This window comes from Balaenoptera borealis (assembly GCF_965194805.1).
Source record: "Balaenoptera borealis genome assembly, chromosome: 13".
Taxonomy (NCBI): domain Eukaryota; kingdom Metazoa; phylum Chordata; class Mammalia; order Artiodactyla; family Balaenopteridae; genus Balaenoptera; species Balaenoptera borealis.
This window is the reverse complement of record NC_138870.1, coordinates 37858301-37876278: the sequence shown is the minus strand read 5'-3', so window position 1 is coordinate 37876278 and position 17978 is coordinate 37858301. Positions and strand designations below refer to the sequence as shown.

Below are 17978 nucleotides of genomic sequence, written 5' to 3'. Positions count from 1 at the left end.
TATAGTCATCTTCACAATATTGATTCTTCCAAACCAAGAACATGGTATATCTCTTCATCTGTTTGTGTCATCTTTGATTTCTTTCATCAGTGTCTTATAGTTTTCTGCATACAGGTCTTTTGTCTCTCTAGGTAGGTTTATTCCTAGGTATTTTATTCTTTTTGTTGCAGTGGTAATTGGGAGTGTTTCCTTAATTTCTCTTTCTCATCTTTTGTTGTTAGTGTATAGGAAAGCAAGAGATTACTGTGCATTAATTTTGTATCCTGCAAGTTTACCAAATTCATTGATTAGCTCTAGAACTTTTCTGGTGGCATGTTTAGGATTCTCTATGTATAATATCATGTCATCTGCAAACAGTGACAGTTTTACTTCTTCTTTTCCAATTTGTATTCCATTTACTTCTTTTTCATCTCTGATTGCCATGGCTAGGACTTCCAAAATTATGTTGAATAATAGTGGCGAGAGTAGATGTCCTGTCTTGTTCCTGATCTTAGAGGAAATGCTTTCAGTTTTTCACCATTGAGAATGATGTTTGCTGTGGGTTTGTCATATACGGCCTTTAGTATATGCAGATAGGTTCACTCTATGCCCACTTTGTGGAGAGTTTTTATCATAAATGGGCATTGAATTTTGTCAAAAGCTTTTTCTCCATCTATTGAGAAGATCATATGGTTTTTATTCTTCAGTTTGTTAATATGGTGTATCACACTGATTGATTTGCATGTAGTGAAGAATCCTTGCATCCCTGAGATAAATCCCACCTGATCATGGTGTATGATCCTTTTAATGTGTTGTTGGATTGTTTGCTAGTATTTTGTTGAGGATTTTTGCAACTATATTCATCAGTGATATTGGTCTGTAATTTTCTTTTTTTGTAGTATTTTTGTCTGGATTTGGTATCAGGGTGATGGTGGCCTCATAGAATGAGTTTGGGAGTGTTCCTTCCTCTGCAATATTTTGGAAGAGTTTGAGAAGGATGGGTGTTAGCTCTTCTCTAAATGTTTGATAGATTTCACTTGTGAAGCCATCTGGTCCTGGACTGTTGTTTGTTGGAATATTTTTAATCACAGTTTCCATTTCATTACTTGTGATTGGTCTGTTCATATTTTCTATTTCTTGCTGGTTCAGTCTTGGAAGTTTATACCTTTCTAAGAATTTGTCCATTTCTTCCAGGTTGTCCATTTTATTAGCATAGAGTTGCTTGTAGTATTCTCTTAGGATGCTTTGTATTTCTGTGGTGTCTGTTGTAACTTCTCCTTTTTCATTTCTAATTTTATTGATTTTAGTCCTCTCTCTCTTTTTCTTGATGAGTCTGGCTAATGGTTTATCAATTTTGTTTATCTTCTCAAGAACCAGCTTTTAGTTTTATTGATCTTTGGTGTTGTTTTCTTTGTTTCTATTTCATTTATTTCTGCTCTGATCTTTATGATTTCTTTCCTTCTGCTAGCTTTGGGTTTTGTTTGTTCTTCTTTCTCCAGTTCCTTTAGGTGTAAGGTTAGATTGTTTATTTGAGATTTTTCTTGTTTCTTCAGGTAGGCTTGTAGTGCTATAAACTTCCATCTTAGAACTGCTTTTGCTGCATCCCATAGGTTTTGGATTGTCTTGTGTTCATTGTCATTTGTCTCTAGGTATTTTTTGATTTCCTCTCTGATTTCTTCAGTGATCTCTTGGTTATTTTGTAACGTATAAAATAACCTCCATGTGTTTGTGTTTTTTACATTTTTTCCCTGTAATTCATTTCTAATCTCATAGCATTGTGGTCAGAAAAGATGCTTGATATGATTTCAATCTTCTTAAATTTACTAAGGCTTGATTTGTGACCCAAGATGTGATCTATCCTGGAGAATGTTCCATGTGCACTTGAGAAGAAAGTGTAATCTGCTGTTTTTGGATGGAATGTCCTATAAATATCAATTAAATCTATCTGGTCTATTGTGTCATTTAACTCTTGTGTGTCCTTATTAATTTTCTGTTTGGATGATCTGTCCATTGTTGTAAGTGAGGTGTTAAAGTCCCCCACTATTATTGTGTTACTTTCGACTTCCTCTTTTATAGCTGTTAGCAGTTGCCTTATGTATTGAGGTGCTCCTATGTTGGGTGTATATATATTTACAATTGTTATATCTTCTTTTTGGACATTATGTAGTGTCTTCCCTTGTCTCTTGTAACATTCTTTATTTTAAAGTCTACTTTATCTGTTATGAGTACTGCTTCTCCAGCTTTATTTTGATTTGTATTTCCATGGAATATCTTTTTCCATCCCCTCACTTTCAGTCTGTATGTGTCCCTAGGTCTGAAGTGGGTCTGTTGTAGACAGCATATATTTGGGTCTTGTTTTTGTATCCATTCAGTGAGCCTGTGTCTTCTGGTTGGAGCATTTAATCCATTAACGTTTAAGGTAATTATTGATATGTATGTTCCTATTACCATTTTCTTAATTGTTATGGGTTTGTTTTTGTAGGTCCTTTTCTTCTCTTGTGTTTCTCACTTAGAGAAGTTCCTTTAGCATTTGTTGTAAAGCTGGTTTGTTGGTGCTGAATTCTCTTAGCTTTTGCTTGTCTGGAAAGCTTTTGATTTCTCCATCAATGCTGAATGAGATACTTGCTGGGTAGAGTAATGTTGGTTGTACGTTTTTCCCTTTCATCGCTTTAAATACATTATGCCACCCCCTTGTGGCTTGTAGAGCTTCTGCTGAGAAATCAGCTGTTAACCTTATGGGCGTTCTCTAGTATGATATTTGTCGTTTTCCCTTGTTGCTGTCAATAATTTTTATTTTTCTTTAATTTTTGTCAGTTGATTACTATGTGTCTCGGCGTGTTTCTCCTTGGGTTCATCCTGCTTGGGACTCTCTGTGTTTCCTGGACTTGGGTGACTATTTCCTTTCCCATGTTAGGGAAGTTTTTGACTATAATCTCTTCAAATATTTTCCCTGGTCCTTTCTCTCTCCCTTCTCCCCTGGGACCCCTGTAATACGAATGTTGTTACATTTCATGGTGTCCCAGGGGTCTCTTAGGCTGTCTTCATTTCTTTTCATTCCTTTTTCTTTATTCAGTTCCACAGCAGTGAATTCCACCATTCTGTCTTCAAGGTCACTTATCCGTTCTTCTGCCTCAGTTATTCTGCTATTGATTCCTTCTAGTGTGTTTTTCATTTCAGTTACTGTATTGTTCATCTCTGTTTGTTTTGTTCTTTAATTCTTCTAGGTCTTTGTTAAACAGTTCTTGCATCTTCTCGATCTTTGCCTCCATTCTTATTCCGAGGTCCTGGGTCATCTTCACTATCATTATTCTGAATTCTTTTTCTGGAAGGTTGCCTATCTCCACTTCATTTAGTTGTTTTCCTGTGGTTTTATCTTGTTCCTTCATCTGGTATATAGCCATCTGCCTTTTCATCTTGTCTATCTTTCTGTGAATGTGGTTTTTGTTCTACAGGCTGTAGAATTGTAGTCCTTCTTGATTCTGCTGTCTGCCCTCTGGGGGATGAGACTATCTAAGAGGCTTGTGCAAGCTTCCCGATAGGAGGGACTGGTGGTAGGTAGAGCTGGGTGTTGCTCTGGTGGCAGAGTTCAGTAAAACTTTAATCCACATGTGTGCTGATGGGTGGGGCTGGGTTCCCTCCCTGTTGGTTGTTTGGCCTGAGGCAACCCAACACTGGAGCCTACCCGGGCTCTTTGGTGGGGGTAATGGCAGATTCTGGGAGGGCTCACGCCAAGGAGTACTTCCCAGAACTTCTGCTGCCAGTGTCCTCGTCCTCACGGTGGGACAGCGCCACCCCCGCCTCTGCAGGAGAACCTCCAACACTAGCAGGTAGTTCTGGTCCAGTCTCATGTGGGGTCACTGCTTCTTACCCTGGGTCCTGATGTGCACACTACTTTGTGTGTGCCCTCCAAGAGTGGAGTCTTTGTTTCCTCCAGTCCTGTCGAAGCCCTGCCATCAAATCCTGCTATCCTTCAAAGTCTGATTCTCTCGGAGTTCCTCCTCCTGTTGCTGGACCCCCAGGTTGGGAAGCCTGATGTGGGGCTCAGAACCTTCACTCCAGTGGGTGGAGTTCAGTGGTATAAGTGTTCTCCAGTTTGTGAGTCACCCATCTGGCCATTATGGGATTTGATTTTATTGTGCTTGTGCCCCTCCTACCATCTCATTGTGGCTTCTCCTTTATCTTTGGATGTGGGGTATCTTTTTTGGTGAGTTCCTGTGTCTTCCTGTTGATGATTGTTTAGCAGTTAGTTGTGATTCCAGTGCTCTTGCAAGAGGGAGAGCACATCCTTGTACTCCACCATCTTGAACCAATCTCAGCCTCTAACTTTTTTTCATTTGTTTCAAGTGTGTTCAAATATGTTTGTAATTGCTCATTTTAATCAATGCTTCTTTAAAATCTTTGTCAGGTAATTTTCACATCTCTGTCATCTTGTGATGTTGATATCTATTGATTGTCTTTTTTCATTATATTTGAGATCTTTCTGATTCTTGGTATGGTGTTTGATTTTTGATTGAAACTTGGATATTTTTGTATAATGTTTTGAGACTTGGTTTGAAACGTGGATATATTTGTATGATGTTCTAAGTCTTCGATCTCATTTAAACTGCATATTTTATGTGACTTTCTCTGACAATGCACTGGCAGAGGATGAGGGGGTGTCATCTTGTTATTTCCAGGTGGAACTAGAAATCCATGTTCCCTACTAGGCCTTCAGTTGGCAATTAAGTGAGAACTTTTATTATTTCTGGGTGAGGGTGTGGAAGTTCCAACTGCCCACACGGTCTCTACCAGACACTCTGGTAGGGAGGGTGTCATTACTGCAGGGTGATGGTGAAAGTTCTGACTCTCCACTAGGCCTCCTCTGAGAAGGCAGTGTGCTTTGTTACTAGGGATGGAACATGGTCTCCACTGATGCCATCGTTCATCTCATTACTGGCTGACAGGGTTACAATTCTTGGCTCTCTAGTTGGCCTTTGCTGGCACCACCCTGGCAGAGGTGTTGGGTACCTGATTTCTGCCTCAAGAGAGTGGAAATCTAGACTCCCCACTTAGCCTTTGCTGACATGTTTGGGGATGGAATCACAGTTTTTCCTGTGGTGCTTGGCTGGAATAGAGTGGTTGTTCTCTAAAAGTTTTTGCCTTTCTGGGCTTCTTTTTTGGTACTTTAGCTGGAGTGAGCAGGCTTTTGAGGGGAATTGTTTTGTCTGCATCCATTGGTATTTCCAGGTTGCTGGCTTCTCCAGCTCCAAGACTGGCATATATGAGGAAAAAAGAAGACCCACTTCACTCACCATTCTGTTGTTACTCGGGCCCTGAGTGCCCTTGCATTTTTAAAAAATTTTCTCCATCTTTCAGACTCTTATTGTTTGTTTTATAATATACTGTTTAGTTGTACTTACTGGGAGGAATAGGAAAAGTATGTCTATTCCATCTTTCTAGAGACAGAGGTCATGTACATCATTTTTGAGCTTTATTTTCAATGGGCCTCGTGTGATTCTTCTTCTCTGTGCAGGTACCTGGAACTGGAAAGCAGTGGCCATCGGAATGAAGTCAGACTGCACTACCACTCCGGCAGCCACCATCCTCACACAGAAGTGTTTCCTTACATTTTGGCTGATGATAAGTGGCACAAGCTCTCCTTAGCCATCAGTGCCTCCCACTTGATTTTACACGTCGACTGCAATAAGTAAGTGAAATGTTCTCAGTTCAGGTAATGGAAGATTCTAAGAAACGATGGTTAATACACATTACTTACCTGATGCTTCTTTGCAGAATATATGAAAGAGTCGTGGAAAAGCCTTCCACAGACTTGCCTGTGGGCACATCATTTTGGCTGGGACAGAGAAATAATGCACACGGATATTTTAAGGTATTTTCTGACTAAACTCTGAGCGTAAAGTGTAAATATAAATGCTTTTTAATGAATTCGGAAAAGTACGTTTTGCTTTTTATGGTGTAAAGCAAAATAATTTGATGTGTATAGTTTTTTTCTATTTGTGTCTATTTCTGTTTTAGTTTTTTTTTTACACTGGTGTTTAATTTAGCCGGTCAGCACTATTTTCTCTTTTTTTCCTGAATGAGTTTGAACTTTAGACATAACAGAGACAATCACAAGGCTCAATCAGGGCAGTTAACATCTTCTTGAAATCAGGCACTCAAAGTAATAAAAATCTAAAATGTTAATATACAAATAAACTCTCTACCTTTGAAATATAGCCTTTGATGATACTTTTATAGGGGTGTTAATAATAGAGGATTAAAACTTTTCAATATTCATTATTCATGGTCTCTTTGTGCTTCTGAAAGTGAGAAAGGAATACATATATATGCACAAATCCATCAAAGCTAGATAGCAGTTATAATTTATATCTTTTTCTTATTGTCTATTTAGAGACACACTCCATGGAATTGCATCATGGGATCTAAAAGACATACCATTTAACTTTCAGTATTTTAAGGTTGAGGAAATAAAGTCCAGAAAATTGCTTGACTACAAGCCCATAGTGTAATCATTTTCCCCCCAGTGACTCTGACACTGCCTGTCATACAGAAGAGGATCGACAGATGGTTGTTAAATGAAAGAATGATAGGTGATGTGTCTAACTCATGGATTTCTAGCTAGAGTAGGTACCAGTAACTTTAAAATTGTGTTCAAAGAAAGGTTTGTATTCCCGGAAAGGTATTTTAAAAACTTACTTAAACTGCCACCTGGAAACCAAGTGCTTTGAATATGTTATTTCATCGAATCCTAGTCTTGCTAGCCTTGGTGCAGTGCCTTTTTTATTTTTTTAAAATCTCTTTTACATATGCATAAACCTGTTCAGAGAGGTTAAACAACTTATCCAAAGCCAGTCATGGGGAATTGATCCCATGCTTGTGAGTCCTGAAAAATCAGTGCTCTTTTCCCACATAATGGATAGCAAGTTTGTGCTACAGGTGCCGAGTCTCTCCTCTATTTAATCATGGCACTCTTCCCCATGGAGCCCAGATGTGGCGTCAGAAACCTTCTCACACGTCCGTTATGTGTACTATTCTAGGGGCCATAATTTTTACTGTAGACTGTAAATGGTGCTCACTAGATTTGGGCAGTGCACAACCTATAGAACTCTACATGGTAGCTTTGCTTTCATGTTGCTGCTACCAAGTGATAGGATTTTGTTGTATACAAGTTGCTTCCCTGATCCAAGCCCCAAGCAAACAGCAGATCCAGCAATTGCCACATAATATACTTAAATATTTATCATTTACACTGACACTGTTTTTGTACCATGCTATTAATCAGATTAAATATGTAGAAGATATATAGGCCAGGATTTGACTAGTAAATCTTTGTAGGTACATTCAAAATTGTCTTAATAATATGTTGGTATGTCACCTCTGACATTAAACGTTCTATTTCCATTTTTCAAAGGGATAAAGTGAAATATTACTTAAAGAAAATATATAAAGATGTTGAAGGAAGAGAGAGGGGTGGTGAATGAAAGGGACAGCTGGAGTGTGTCTGATGAGGTCGTTTCTGAGCTACCATTTGGCCATTGCTTTAAGAGCCTTGTAAGCTGGAAGCTAATTATATCTTAATGACAAAGGATGCATGTAAACTTCACATGTAAACATGTGATGTGACCTTCTGTATAAAATGGGTCATTTCCAGTTGGCATTTTAAAAAATTTTAGGCTAAACTTTCTGTACTCCTAAGGACTCATCACTAAGTCTTGCTGTAGCTGTTTAATAAATCTCTTGTCCTTTTTTTTTTTTTTTAAAGTTTGTTCCCCCAGAAAGGGAAACTGGAAGCTGAGGAGGTTAACTCTTGCATGAGGCAGCAGTTTTTTGTTTTTGTTTTTTTTTTAAATTTATTTATTTATTTATTTTTGGCTGTGTTGGGTCTTCGTTTCTGTGCGAGGGCTTTCTCTAGTTGCAGCGAGCGGGGGCCACTCTTCATCGCGGTGCGCGGGCCTCTCACTATCGCGGCCTCTCTTGTTGCGGAGCACAGGCTCCAGACGCGCCGGCTCAGTAATTGTGGCTCACGGGCCTAGTTGCTCCGTGGCATGTGGAATCTTCCCAGACCAGGGCTCGAACCCGTGTCCACTGCATTGGCAGGCAGATTCTCAACCACTGCGCCACCAGGGAAGCCCTCTTGTCCTTTTTAAATTGAGAAATTCACTTTAAAATATCCAACCGAGAAACAAGAAATGCTCAAATAAACATTGCTCTTATGACTTAGCTTTTCTCTTGTTTTCTTTTTGATGATTGCAGTTAACTTAAAACTGGTATCAGTTTCACTGTTGTTGAAACCCAAAGTGATTTTCAGGTTGATTTTTAAAGGTCATTTTCAAGCCTTTCTTCAGTGGCTAACTAAAAATAACTTCCCCAAACACATACTATTGCCTCTTAATTATATCTTGACATTTAATCTTAAGGCTTTGAAAATATTATCAATAAGAAAGTACGTAGGTAATCATCTATTTTGCCTGCCTGATGTTTTTCTTTCCCTTTGGTTTGAAGTCAAAGCAATGTATTCAAAAAGATTTTATTCAGGGATTTTGGTGAGTCTATCCTGTAATGTTTCCCTTCATGAACTTGACTGTTGAACATAATTTGGGTAGATGAAAGTAATACGTCTTTTTCAAAATTTTTTCTCACACAGGGTATAATGCAAGACGTGCAATTACTTGTCATGCCCCAAGGATTTATTGCTCAGTGCCCAGATCTTAATCGCAGTAAGTCCATTAGTTCTCGCACCGTGTAATGAAAAGTATGCTTCTTGCTTAGTTTTGTCCAAAATGTCAGTTTGAAATTGGAGTTCTCATATATTAGTTGTCAGCATAGACTTAACCAGATTGAACTCCTTATAAATATAACTTGACCAATGTGGTGTTTGTAATTCTAGCCTGTCCAACTTGCAATGACTTTCATGGACTCGTGCAGAAAATCATGGAGCTGCAGGACATTTTAGCCAAAACATCAGCCAAGGTAAAAGCTCCTTAGAAAGAGAGTCTGGGGGAGCTCAAAAATCCTTGAGGTTCCTTACAATTCCTTTTATAACCACAGTTGTTCACCTTTGAGACTTTTCTTATACCCTACCGTGTACCAGGACTGAACCGAAATCCCTGCTCAAGAAAGGGGCTTATAAATATTCAAACCCTTGCCATCTGTATAACAAATGATTCAGTAAATCAAGAATGAGGCAGATTACTCCCCTGCTTATTACGACAGTAGGATTTATTGTTTAATTTAGTTTTTATTATTACTTAGTTTTTCTTTGCAAGGAAGGAGCCCAGAGGACATTGTAAAGAATATGAGCACTAGAATTATGTCAAGGAAATGGTCCCACAAAATCTTTCTACCACTGTGTTACAGTTGTAGGAATATTGGCTGTCTTAAGCCTGTATCAAGTTTACCTATAGTTTCACCGGGCTGTTGTCATGTTGCATAGCAGTTACGTATGACCTGAAAGTTGTGTTGTATATCAGTGATTTGTTTCTGACCCAATATATATTCTAAAATTATGTTTGCACTCGAGCAAACATAGTCATGAAATTAAACATTTTTAAAAATGGAAAATGCTTCTCTGCATTGTGGATGATGCTATTTTGACTTAGCCTTCTTTTGCATCATATAAATCCTGCTTTTTTCCCCCCAAAGGCAGGGGGCAAGTTTACTACAAAAAGAAGAGGGGAAAAAATCCTTTCTTTTAAATTAAAGGCTTAAGTCATTTGCAGCAACATGGGTGGACCTAGAGATTATCATACTAATTAAGTAAGTCAGAAAGAGAAAGACAAATACCATACGATATCATTTATATGTAGAATCTAAAATATGACACAAATGAACTTACCTATGAAACAGAAAAAGACTCACACACATAGAGAACAGACTTGTGGTTGCCAAGGGGGAGGTGGGTGAGGGAGGGATGGATTGGGAGTTTGGGATTAGCAGATGCAAACTATTACATATAGAGTGGATAAACACTAAGGGCCTACTGTATAGCACAGGAAACTATATTCAATATCCTGTAATAGATCACAATGGAAAAGAATAAAATGAAAAAAATAAAGGCTTACGTATATTTATAATAAATAGTTGATGGGCACAGCCATCATTACAGCTATTCACCTGAAAAACAGTCAGATGCCTGTTGGAGTATTTTGCCTTTCTGCATTGCTGGAATGGTGAACAATATGAACCCCTTCCTTTGTGCCACAGCTGTCTCGAGCCGAACAGCGAATGAATAGATTGGACCAGTGCTATTGTGAAAGGACTTGCACCATGAAGGGAACCACCTACCGAGAATTCGAGTCGTGGACAGACGGCTGTAAGAACTGCACATGCCTGGTATGGCTTTTGCTGGAGTTCAGACTAAGGGAACTCAGATGTCCCCACTCTTTAAAAATTTATTAAAACAATGTCATCATGAAAATTTCAAGACCCATTTCCTCAAGACACAACACTAAAGTGCCAGTAAACCCGGTCAAATCTAAAGAACTGTGTGTTGCATTATTAAAGACACTTTCTAGCCTATAAAGATGATCAGGGTTTAAGAATGCTATAAAGTTTTAAGTTTATTGGTCCACACATGAAGTTAACAATTTAAATTGGGTGAGTAAAGGGATTCCCAAAGGATTCTATCCTGTTATCCTTAACTTTTTCAGGGATTTTCCCCTCATGTTTTATTAATACATTTTGATAAAACTAAATTAAGTGCAACAGGAAATACTGTGTCCAGATTGGGCTGTACAAACAAATAATGGAGTTTAAATAATCTTTAAAAGTTTACTAATACAGTGGAATACAAATTATAGAGTATAAATAAGTTTGAGTTCTTTAATTGCTCACTAATTAAGTAGAATATTTAGTGCATTATTATTTCACACATGTAAGTTCATTTTCAAAGAAAAGTTCAAAATGAGTTTAGTTTTGAACTTTTAAATTCCACATGAATTATCTGTTAAAACTCGTTGACTGGAAAGAAGTCAGAGGTCTAAAAAAATTTTTCCCAAGTTCATCCAGTTTATTCAAAAGTGGAACATCATGATGTAAGAAGGTCAAAGTTAGCTGTGAAATAACCGTACATGTGTGTACGTGTGTGCCTGCTTTGTATGATTTCTGTTCAGGAACATATATTCCTATTAAAGTCATAGCATTTTACAAATACAGTAAAACCTTCCCAACTTGTTAAATGGGCGCCAAAAATCAAATTGAGTAAAATACAAGATGTGGTATGGTGAACTCAATAAAGCGACTAGAAAAGCAGCTAACCTACCTGGGAGTTCTGGGTGACCTTTGGGAATCAAATTCCTTGAGGTCCCCTTTGCAGTGTGGCACCTCTTGTGATGATTGTCAGCATCAATTCATGGTGGCGGCCTGTCCAAGCTTAAATATCCTTGGGAAGATTTCGGCATCCTGAGACTGGGTCTCCAGCGCGGCAGCAGCTATTCCAAAAATCTCCTCGTTTGTTGATGCTCATTTTGTGAGCCATCTGGGGAGACACGAGTGCCCCAGGCTGACCCTCAGCCTGCTGTTTCCCTGTCAGCAGGTGCCCTTCCCTCCACACCTGTCCTCATCCACTTCACAAGAGGAGGTGAGAACTCTAGCTCAATTGCTGGACAGAAGATGGAGCCAATCACCATCTGTGTTATGACCCGACTTGTATTACTGTGGGTTTTACTGTATTATTATGGGTTTTACTGTATTATTATGGGTTTTGCTGTATAATAACCAAAGAGAATAGTGGTATTTATGACATTTTACATGAAGAGTTTGAAATTTAAGAAATATATTAAACAATACTTGAAAGCTACCAAGCTGCAACTTGGAAATTCTTTAAAATACTGTTTTCTTCTCAGAATGGAACCATCCAGTGTGAAACTCTGATTTGCCCAAATCCTGACTGCCCCCTCAAGTCGGCTCCTGCATACGTGGATGGCAAGTGCTGTAAGGAATGCAAATGTGAGCATAACTTTTATGATGAATACTTTTTTTGGCAAAAATAAAGCTTTGTATTAATAAATGTTCACCCATCATGGGTTTAATCTGGGTAAGCTAAATAGCTTTTAGAAATGATGGAAATACCTTCTCTATTTTGGTTGAGCAATTCTTTTCCACTTAAAAGTGCTATACTTGTATTTTAGCAAGAAAGTTTTTCTTGGAGGGATCTATTCTGTATAGTGACAGTAGTAGCAAAGCTATGTAAGAAACTTAGTGGAAGGTGTTTCTCTCATTAACACTGCCTGATACAAATACCTCTCAACTAGGTTGAGAATAGTCCACACTCAGTCAAGATAAACAAGAAAATCCAAGATACAAGTGACCTTCAACAGCAGAAGATACAAAACTCTATTAGTCCAAACCACAGAAGTGCTCATTGTTATAGGAGCGTCCAGTGTGGACAGGGCAGGGCCATGGTCTTAATTCATAAGAAGAGGCTCATGCCACTGAATGAGAAAGCCGTCTGCCTTTTAGCAGCTGTTGTATGCAGTTCACTTCTGATGTCTGGAAATGCTCTTTGAATCGATAGCTATCCTCAGATGGGTTCTAAATCATTTATTTAATAACATAAATCATCGCATCTCTATTACTTACACTTTAAAAGATTGCCTTAAGTCCATGTTAAAAGTAGCATTTAAAATTTAGCTATTATTATTATTTTTTTTACCATGCAATAGTAACATATATGAAAACTGGGTTGTTACAAAGTTTGCAGACTATATAGGGCTGTGTAAGTGCAGTATAAGCATACACACACATGCGCGCGCACGCACACAAGACAGAAAGGGGGGAGGGCAAGGGAGAGGGAAACGCAAGTAACAGCTGCTCTTTCTAGGGATTTGATGCTCACTGGTCTCCTTTACCACTGCCGTACCTTCCTCTTGCCTACACAGTGTGCAAGGTGCTCCTTCTGGTGAGAGTGACAAGTTCTCAGAGAAAAATCAGGAAGTCGCTTTGTAGTCCATTGATGTAATTCCCTCAGGAGCTCATGTATATTTAATTTTGTTAGACTTTACCTTGAAGCCAATCCATTTCATGAGAGTGTATTAGCCTAGTCAAGTAAATTTGGCTGAACCAGGAAAGGTTGAATGCAGTCGTTCTCACACATGTCACCAGCTAATTTCCTTGGTGAGGGGTAATCTGAGTTCTTCCTTGAACTTGTATTAATAATGAAAAGCTCGTGACGATATTCTGTAGTTTTCTTTGTAGATGCTTGGAGGTAGGAGGAAGAAGGGCCTTCTCTAGGACTTTATAGTCATAACACAACAGTAGCAGGAATCATACTTTTGGCTTTTATTTCTTTCATCCTTTCCACTGATACTTCTACATTGTTACCTGTGAATATTTACATTCACATTTACATTAAGTGATGTTGATTTTATTAGAGACAGGCTGATTGAAATAATGGACCATCATGATAGATGGATTAGTCAGAAGTTGTGAATTTCAGTTCTGCTTTTACCATTTGTCTCTGTTACCAAGAGTAAGCTGCCGATTAAATCAGACTGTGCTTGAAATCTTCCCAGAAAGCATGTAGTTAGACTTAATGAAATGGTAAAATATTTTGAAATTCATTAATGCAAAGTGTTTCTGGCAGACTTTGGTGTTAATGATTGGAAATCAACTGTATCTCATACATAAAATAGTGAAAGCTGCAAGTAAGTGATCAATGAGGGGACCATAGCATCACTGGAAAAGTATCAAAATAATTCATTTGAGTCTTTCATTTCATGCGGTTAAAAAATAATAAGGATTAAGTGACTTTGTCTTTCTGGTCATATTCAGTGATATGAGTGCTGTGGAATATAGAGGATTTGTGTCCTTTAGTTGGTTGTATTTCGAGTATTTGAACCTCTGGTTCTGATGAATTCAACATTTTACGAGGGCTAGCATGATATTTTCAGTAAACACCCATAGTTTTTTTTTTTTCCTACGAGAAATAAGTATTTAGTTCATATGGTAAATATTATTAGAGATTATTTGGGAATGTGTCTCATGCACAAAACTTTTTATGCAGAAAAGAAATAACTTTTTATTGAGTATAATTTATATACTATGTAATTTACCCATTAAAAAAGTGTACAATTCAGTATATTTTAGTATATTTGTAAGGTTGTTCAACCATCATCACTACCTAATTCCAGGACATTTTCATTATGCCAGAAAGATACCCCATAACCGTTAAGAATCATTCTGCCCTCCCCTCTCCTGCCAACCCCTGGCAACCGCTAATCTACTTTCTGTTCCTATGTATTTGCTTATTCTGGGCATTTCATATAAACGCAATATACAGTATCCACATGCATAAATTTAAAAACAGTCACTAGAAGTATTTCAGGAAATGTGCTTCTGAAAAGTTTTGCAAAAAATATTTTATAAAGGATAAATAATATTTACAATAAATTTAACAATCATTAGCCGACTTGTTTAGATAGTTCAGATTTTCATATGTGCTGAAAGTGGGAGAAGCTAATAGTTATACAGATCCATGATGTTCTGTGTGTTTGTGTATGTGTGTGTGTGTGTGTGTGTGTGTGTGTTTCACTGTTACATATGAGGGGAAGGAAACAGTATCATTTTCCTATGTAAATTTCCCCAGTAGTATCAGTGTTACAATTTACGAGAACTTAATTTCAGTGGAATATAATTTCTATGTGTTTTACTTTTTAAAACACAAACATAAGCCTTCCTCTTTATTATTATTATTATTATTATTATTGGAGTAAAATTGCTTTACAATGTTGTGTTAGTTTCCGCTATACAATGAAGTGAATCAGCTATATGTATACCTATATCCCCTCTCTTGGACCTCCCTCCCACCCCCATCCCACCCATCTAGGTCGTCACAGAGCACCGAACTGAGCTCCCTGTGCTATACAACAGGTTCCCACTAGCTATCTGTTTTACACATGGTAGTGTATTTATGTCAAACCTAATCTCCCAATTCATCCCACCCTCCCCTTCCCCCTCTGTGTCCACATGTCTGTTCTCTACATCTGCGTCTCTATTCCTGCCCTATAAGTAGGTTCATCTGTACCATTTTTCTAGATTCCACATATATACGTTAATATACGATATTTGTTTTTCTCTTTCTGGCTGGCTTCACTCTGTATGAAGTACTCTAGGTCCATCCACATCTCTACAAATGACCCAGTTTTGTTCCTTTTTATGGCTGAGTAATATTCCATTGTATATATGTACCACATCTTCTTTATCCATTCATCTATCGTTGGACATTTAGGCTGCTTCCATGTCCTGGCTATTGTAAATAGTGCTACAGTGAACATTGGGGTACATGTGTCCTTTTGAATTATAGTTTTCTCAGGGTATATGCCCAGGAGTGGGCTTGCTGGGTCATATGGTAGTTCTATTTTTAGTTTTTTAAGGAACCTTCACACTGTTCTCCATAGTGGCTGTATCAATTTACATTCCCATCAACAGTGCAGGAGGGTTCCCTTTTCTCCACACCCTCTCCAGCATAAAAAATGGGCGGAAGACCTAAATAGACATTTCACCACAGCCTTCCTCTTACACGCTGCACTCATTTGATCTTTGAAACTCTTTGGCTCCATAGCCTTTTTAATGACATAAAATTAACAAAGTATATTCTTTAGTGAGAACTATTTAAAGAGATTAATCATTTATTGTTTCTAAAGCCCTCGGAAGGGAAAACATGTAACCGAACCGCTGAACTGTTACTCTGCCAAGGCTGAAAGGAACAAAGCACGTGCACGCGGCCAGTCCTTTCTGGTGTTCTTTATTTACTGTTTTCAGCCTTGTTGCGTCAGAGTTGTTTGTGCAACTCTGAGCAGCCCTATTTTGTAGCCTGCTTTATATTTTCCCTCTGTAACTTCAGCTCTAGCCCTTTATCCAAATATAAATACTGTTGAATAGTAAGAAGGTTGTTATTCTGGGAAAGAAGTCAGAGAGAACCAAGCCTGTCACTTTTCTTTATTTGACTCGACATAAGCAAAGCGTTGGGAGGAGGGGCTAAACCTTTTATGCGTCTACCGTTGAGCCACTGTGGTGGAATTAAACAGGTTGAAATCCAAAGGCAGGAATGCACCAGTGCCAAAATCATTAAGGTAATAATAGTCACAACTATAATGAAGTCATATCACTTCCTCAGATTAGAGGACACATACTTTGTTCCTCAGGTGAACTTCACAGTAACTGTATAAGGTAGGCATTGTCTCTGTCTTCCTCATTAGAGGGATTATGTGACTTGCCCAAGAACACACATTTGGTTCGATGTGCCAGAGAAATTCTATCTGAAAGTGCTGTGCTTTGCCAGCCTACTTCCCTCTTTAAAACCACCTGCTGTAATTAATCTCAGTGATCTACTTTCATCGATTGGTAACTAAGCTTACCATACAAAGCCATTTGGGGTTCTGGCTAAGTCTAGGTGAAATTACGAAGTACGCAGAGTACCACTCTGCTTACTTTTCAGCCACCACTGCCATACCCTTTATTCCAGTCCCAGGCTCTCAACTAGCCCACAGCAAGATTGACTGACGCAAATTCAAGGCAGCTCTAGAAAATGTAAAGTATAAATATTTTGGGTGACATTAGATCTGAAATAGGATGAAGTCAAACTAATTAAAGTACATAAAATCTCAACCCAGTTTAAAAAATTGTCAGAAAATAATCAACTAAAGTTCTAGGAAATAGAAAGTTACTAAAGTCACTGAACTTAGAAAACATTTTTAAAGTATTCAGTGAATTCATTTATTTTCTTTCAGTGGACTGTAGATTCAAGTTTGAGCACAGAGCTCTGCTTCACAGAAAAAGTGATTCATGAAAATAGGGAATCTGAAGCAAATCTGAACTAATGCTGTAATGACTTTTGCAGAAAAGGCTATGTTTTAATAAACAACAACAAGGAAGGCAGATTTCCTCTCCATTTCTAGAAAGGCATCAAATACAGGAAATGTGAATGTGACCGTCAGCATTGGTTGGTGCTTGCCTAGTAGCCATAGTTATTTTAATTGGTGTTTTCTCAAAGAGGCCAGATTTACATGAATAAATTAAAATCATTATTTTGGCTGAACAAAATCAGGGTTTTAATATGTAATATAGATTACATTTTAATATGTTTTGTGCTGATTAGATATCATATTGTTTTAAACTTAATTTAAAAACCCTCTTAGCTTAGATAAAATGGACTTTTGATATCTTTGCATATTGAGTGGTTAAGCATGTGGGTTATAGAGTTAGATTTTCTGGGTTTGAATTCTGGTTCTACTGCTTATTAGCTTATTAGCTGTGCAACTTCGGTCAAGTTACTTAACCTCTCAGAGTCTCAGTTTCCTCATCCATGATATTATATGTAAGGGTTGGTGTGAGGACTGAATGAGTAATATATGTAAAGTGCTTAGAACGAAGTTACCTATTATTACTGTTTTTATTAAAAGAATCATTTATGTTTTTATTGATGAAAATACAGACTAGTGAAACTCATTTGGTCATAGATCTTAAAGCTACATAGGACCTAGAGATCTTCAGAATAGCAATTTGCTTTTGAGGAGGTAAAGCTTCAGTATCCCTATTTTACATAGGAATAATGAAGCCAGGGAGGTTAAATTGCTTTTCTAAGATCAAACAGTTAGTTTGTAATGCAAGGTAATTTTTTTTTTCAAATTCTGTTCTGATATACAGTACTACTCTTTTTTAAGGCCATTCCACCCTCAATATTTTGGATAGGTCTTGACCAAGGTTTACACGTGGAACCAATTTATCATGCTTTATATATTCTTTTGAGTCTGGCTTCTTTCATTCAAAATCATGTTTGTGAGATTCATCCATATTTTTGCATGTAGACGTCGTTTATTCATACTTATTGCTGTATATGTTCCATCTGTGTTAATGTATCACAATCCAATCTATTATTGAAGAGTGAGTTAGGTGGTTTCCAGTTTTTGGCTCTATAAATAGTCCTTCTCTAAATGTTCTTTACATCTTTTTTGGTGTTATGCATGCCTGATGGGTATATACCTTAGAATTGTTTGGCCACA

General features: G+C 37.8%; 1 protein-coding gene across 2 annotated transcripts in view; it reads left to right on the top strand.

Annotated features, from left to right (window-relative positions):
• Window positions 1-17978, top strand: part of NELL2 (neural EGFL like 2) — a 363845-nt gene that overhangs the window by 87627 nt on the left and 258240 nt on the right. For both annotated transcript variants that reach the window (XM_082349392.1, XM_082349391.1), the window contains exons 5-10: window positions 5492-5665; window positions 5752-5848; window positions 8624-8696; window positions 8867-8949; window positions 10183-10311; window positions 11823-11925. In XM_082349392.1, the coding sequence (XP_082205518.1) occupies window positions 5492-5665; window positions 5752-5848; window positions 8624-8696; window positions 8867-8949; window positions 10183-10311; window positions 11823-11925 (659 nt within the window). The remainder of the gene's footprint in view (window positions 1-5491; window positions 5666-5751; window positions 5849-8623; window positions 8697-8866; window positions 8950-10182; window positions 10312-11822; window positions 11926-17978) is intronic.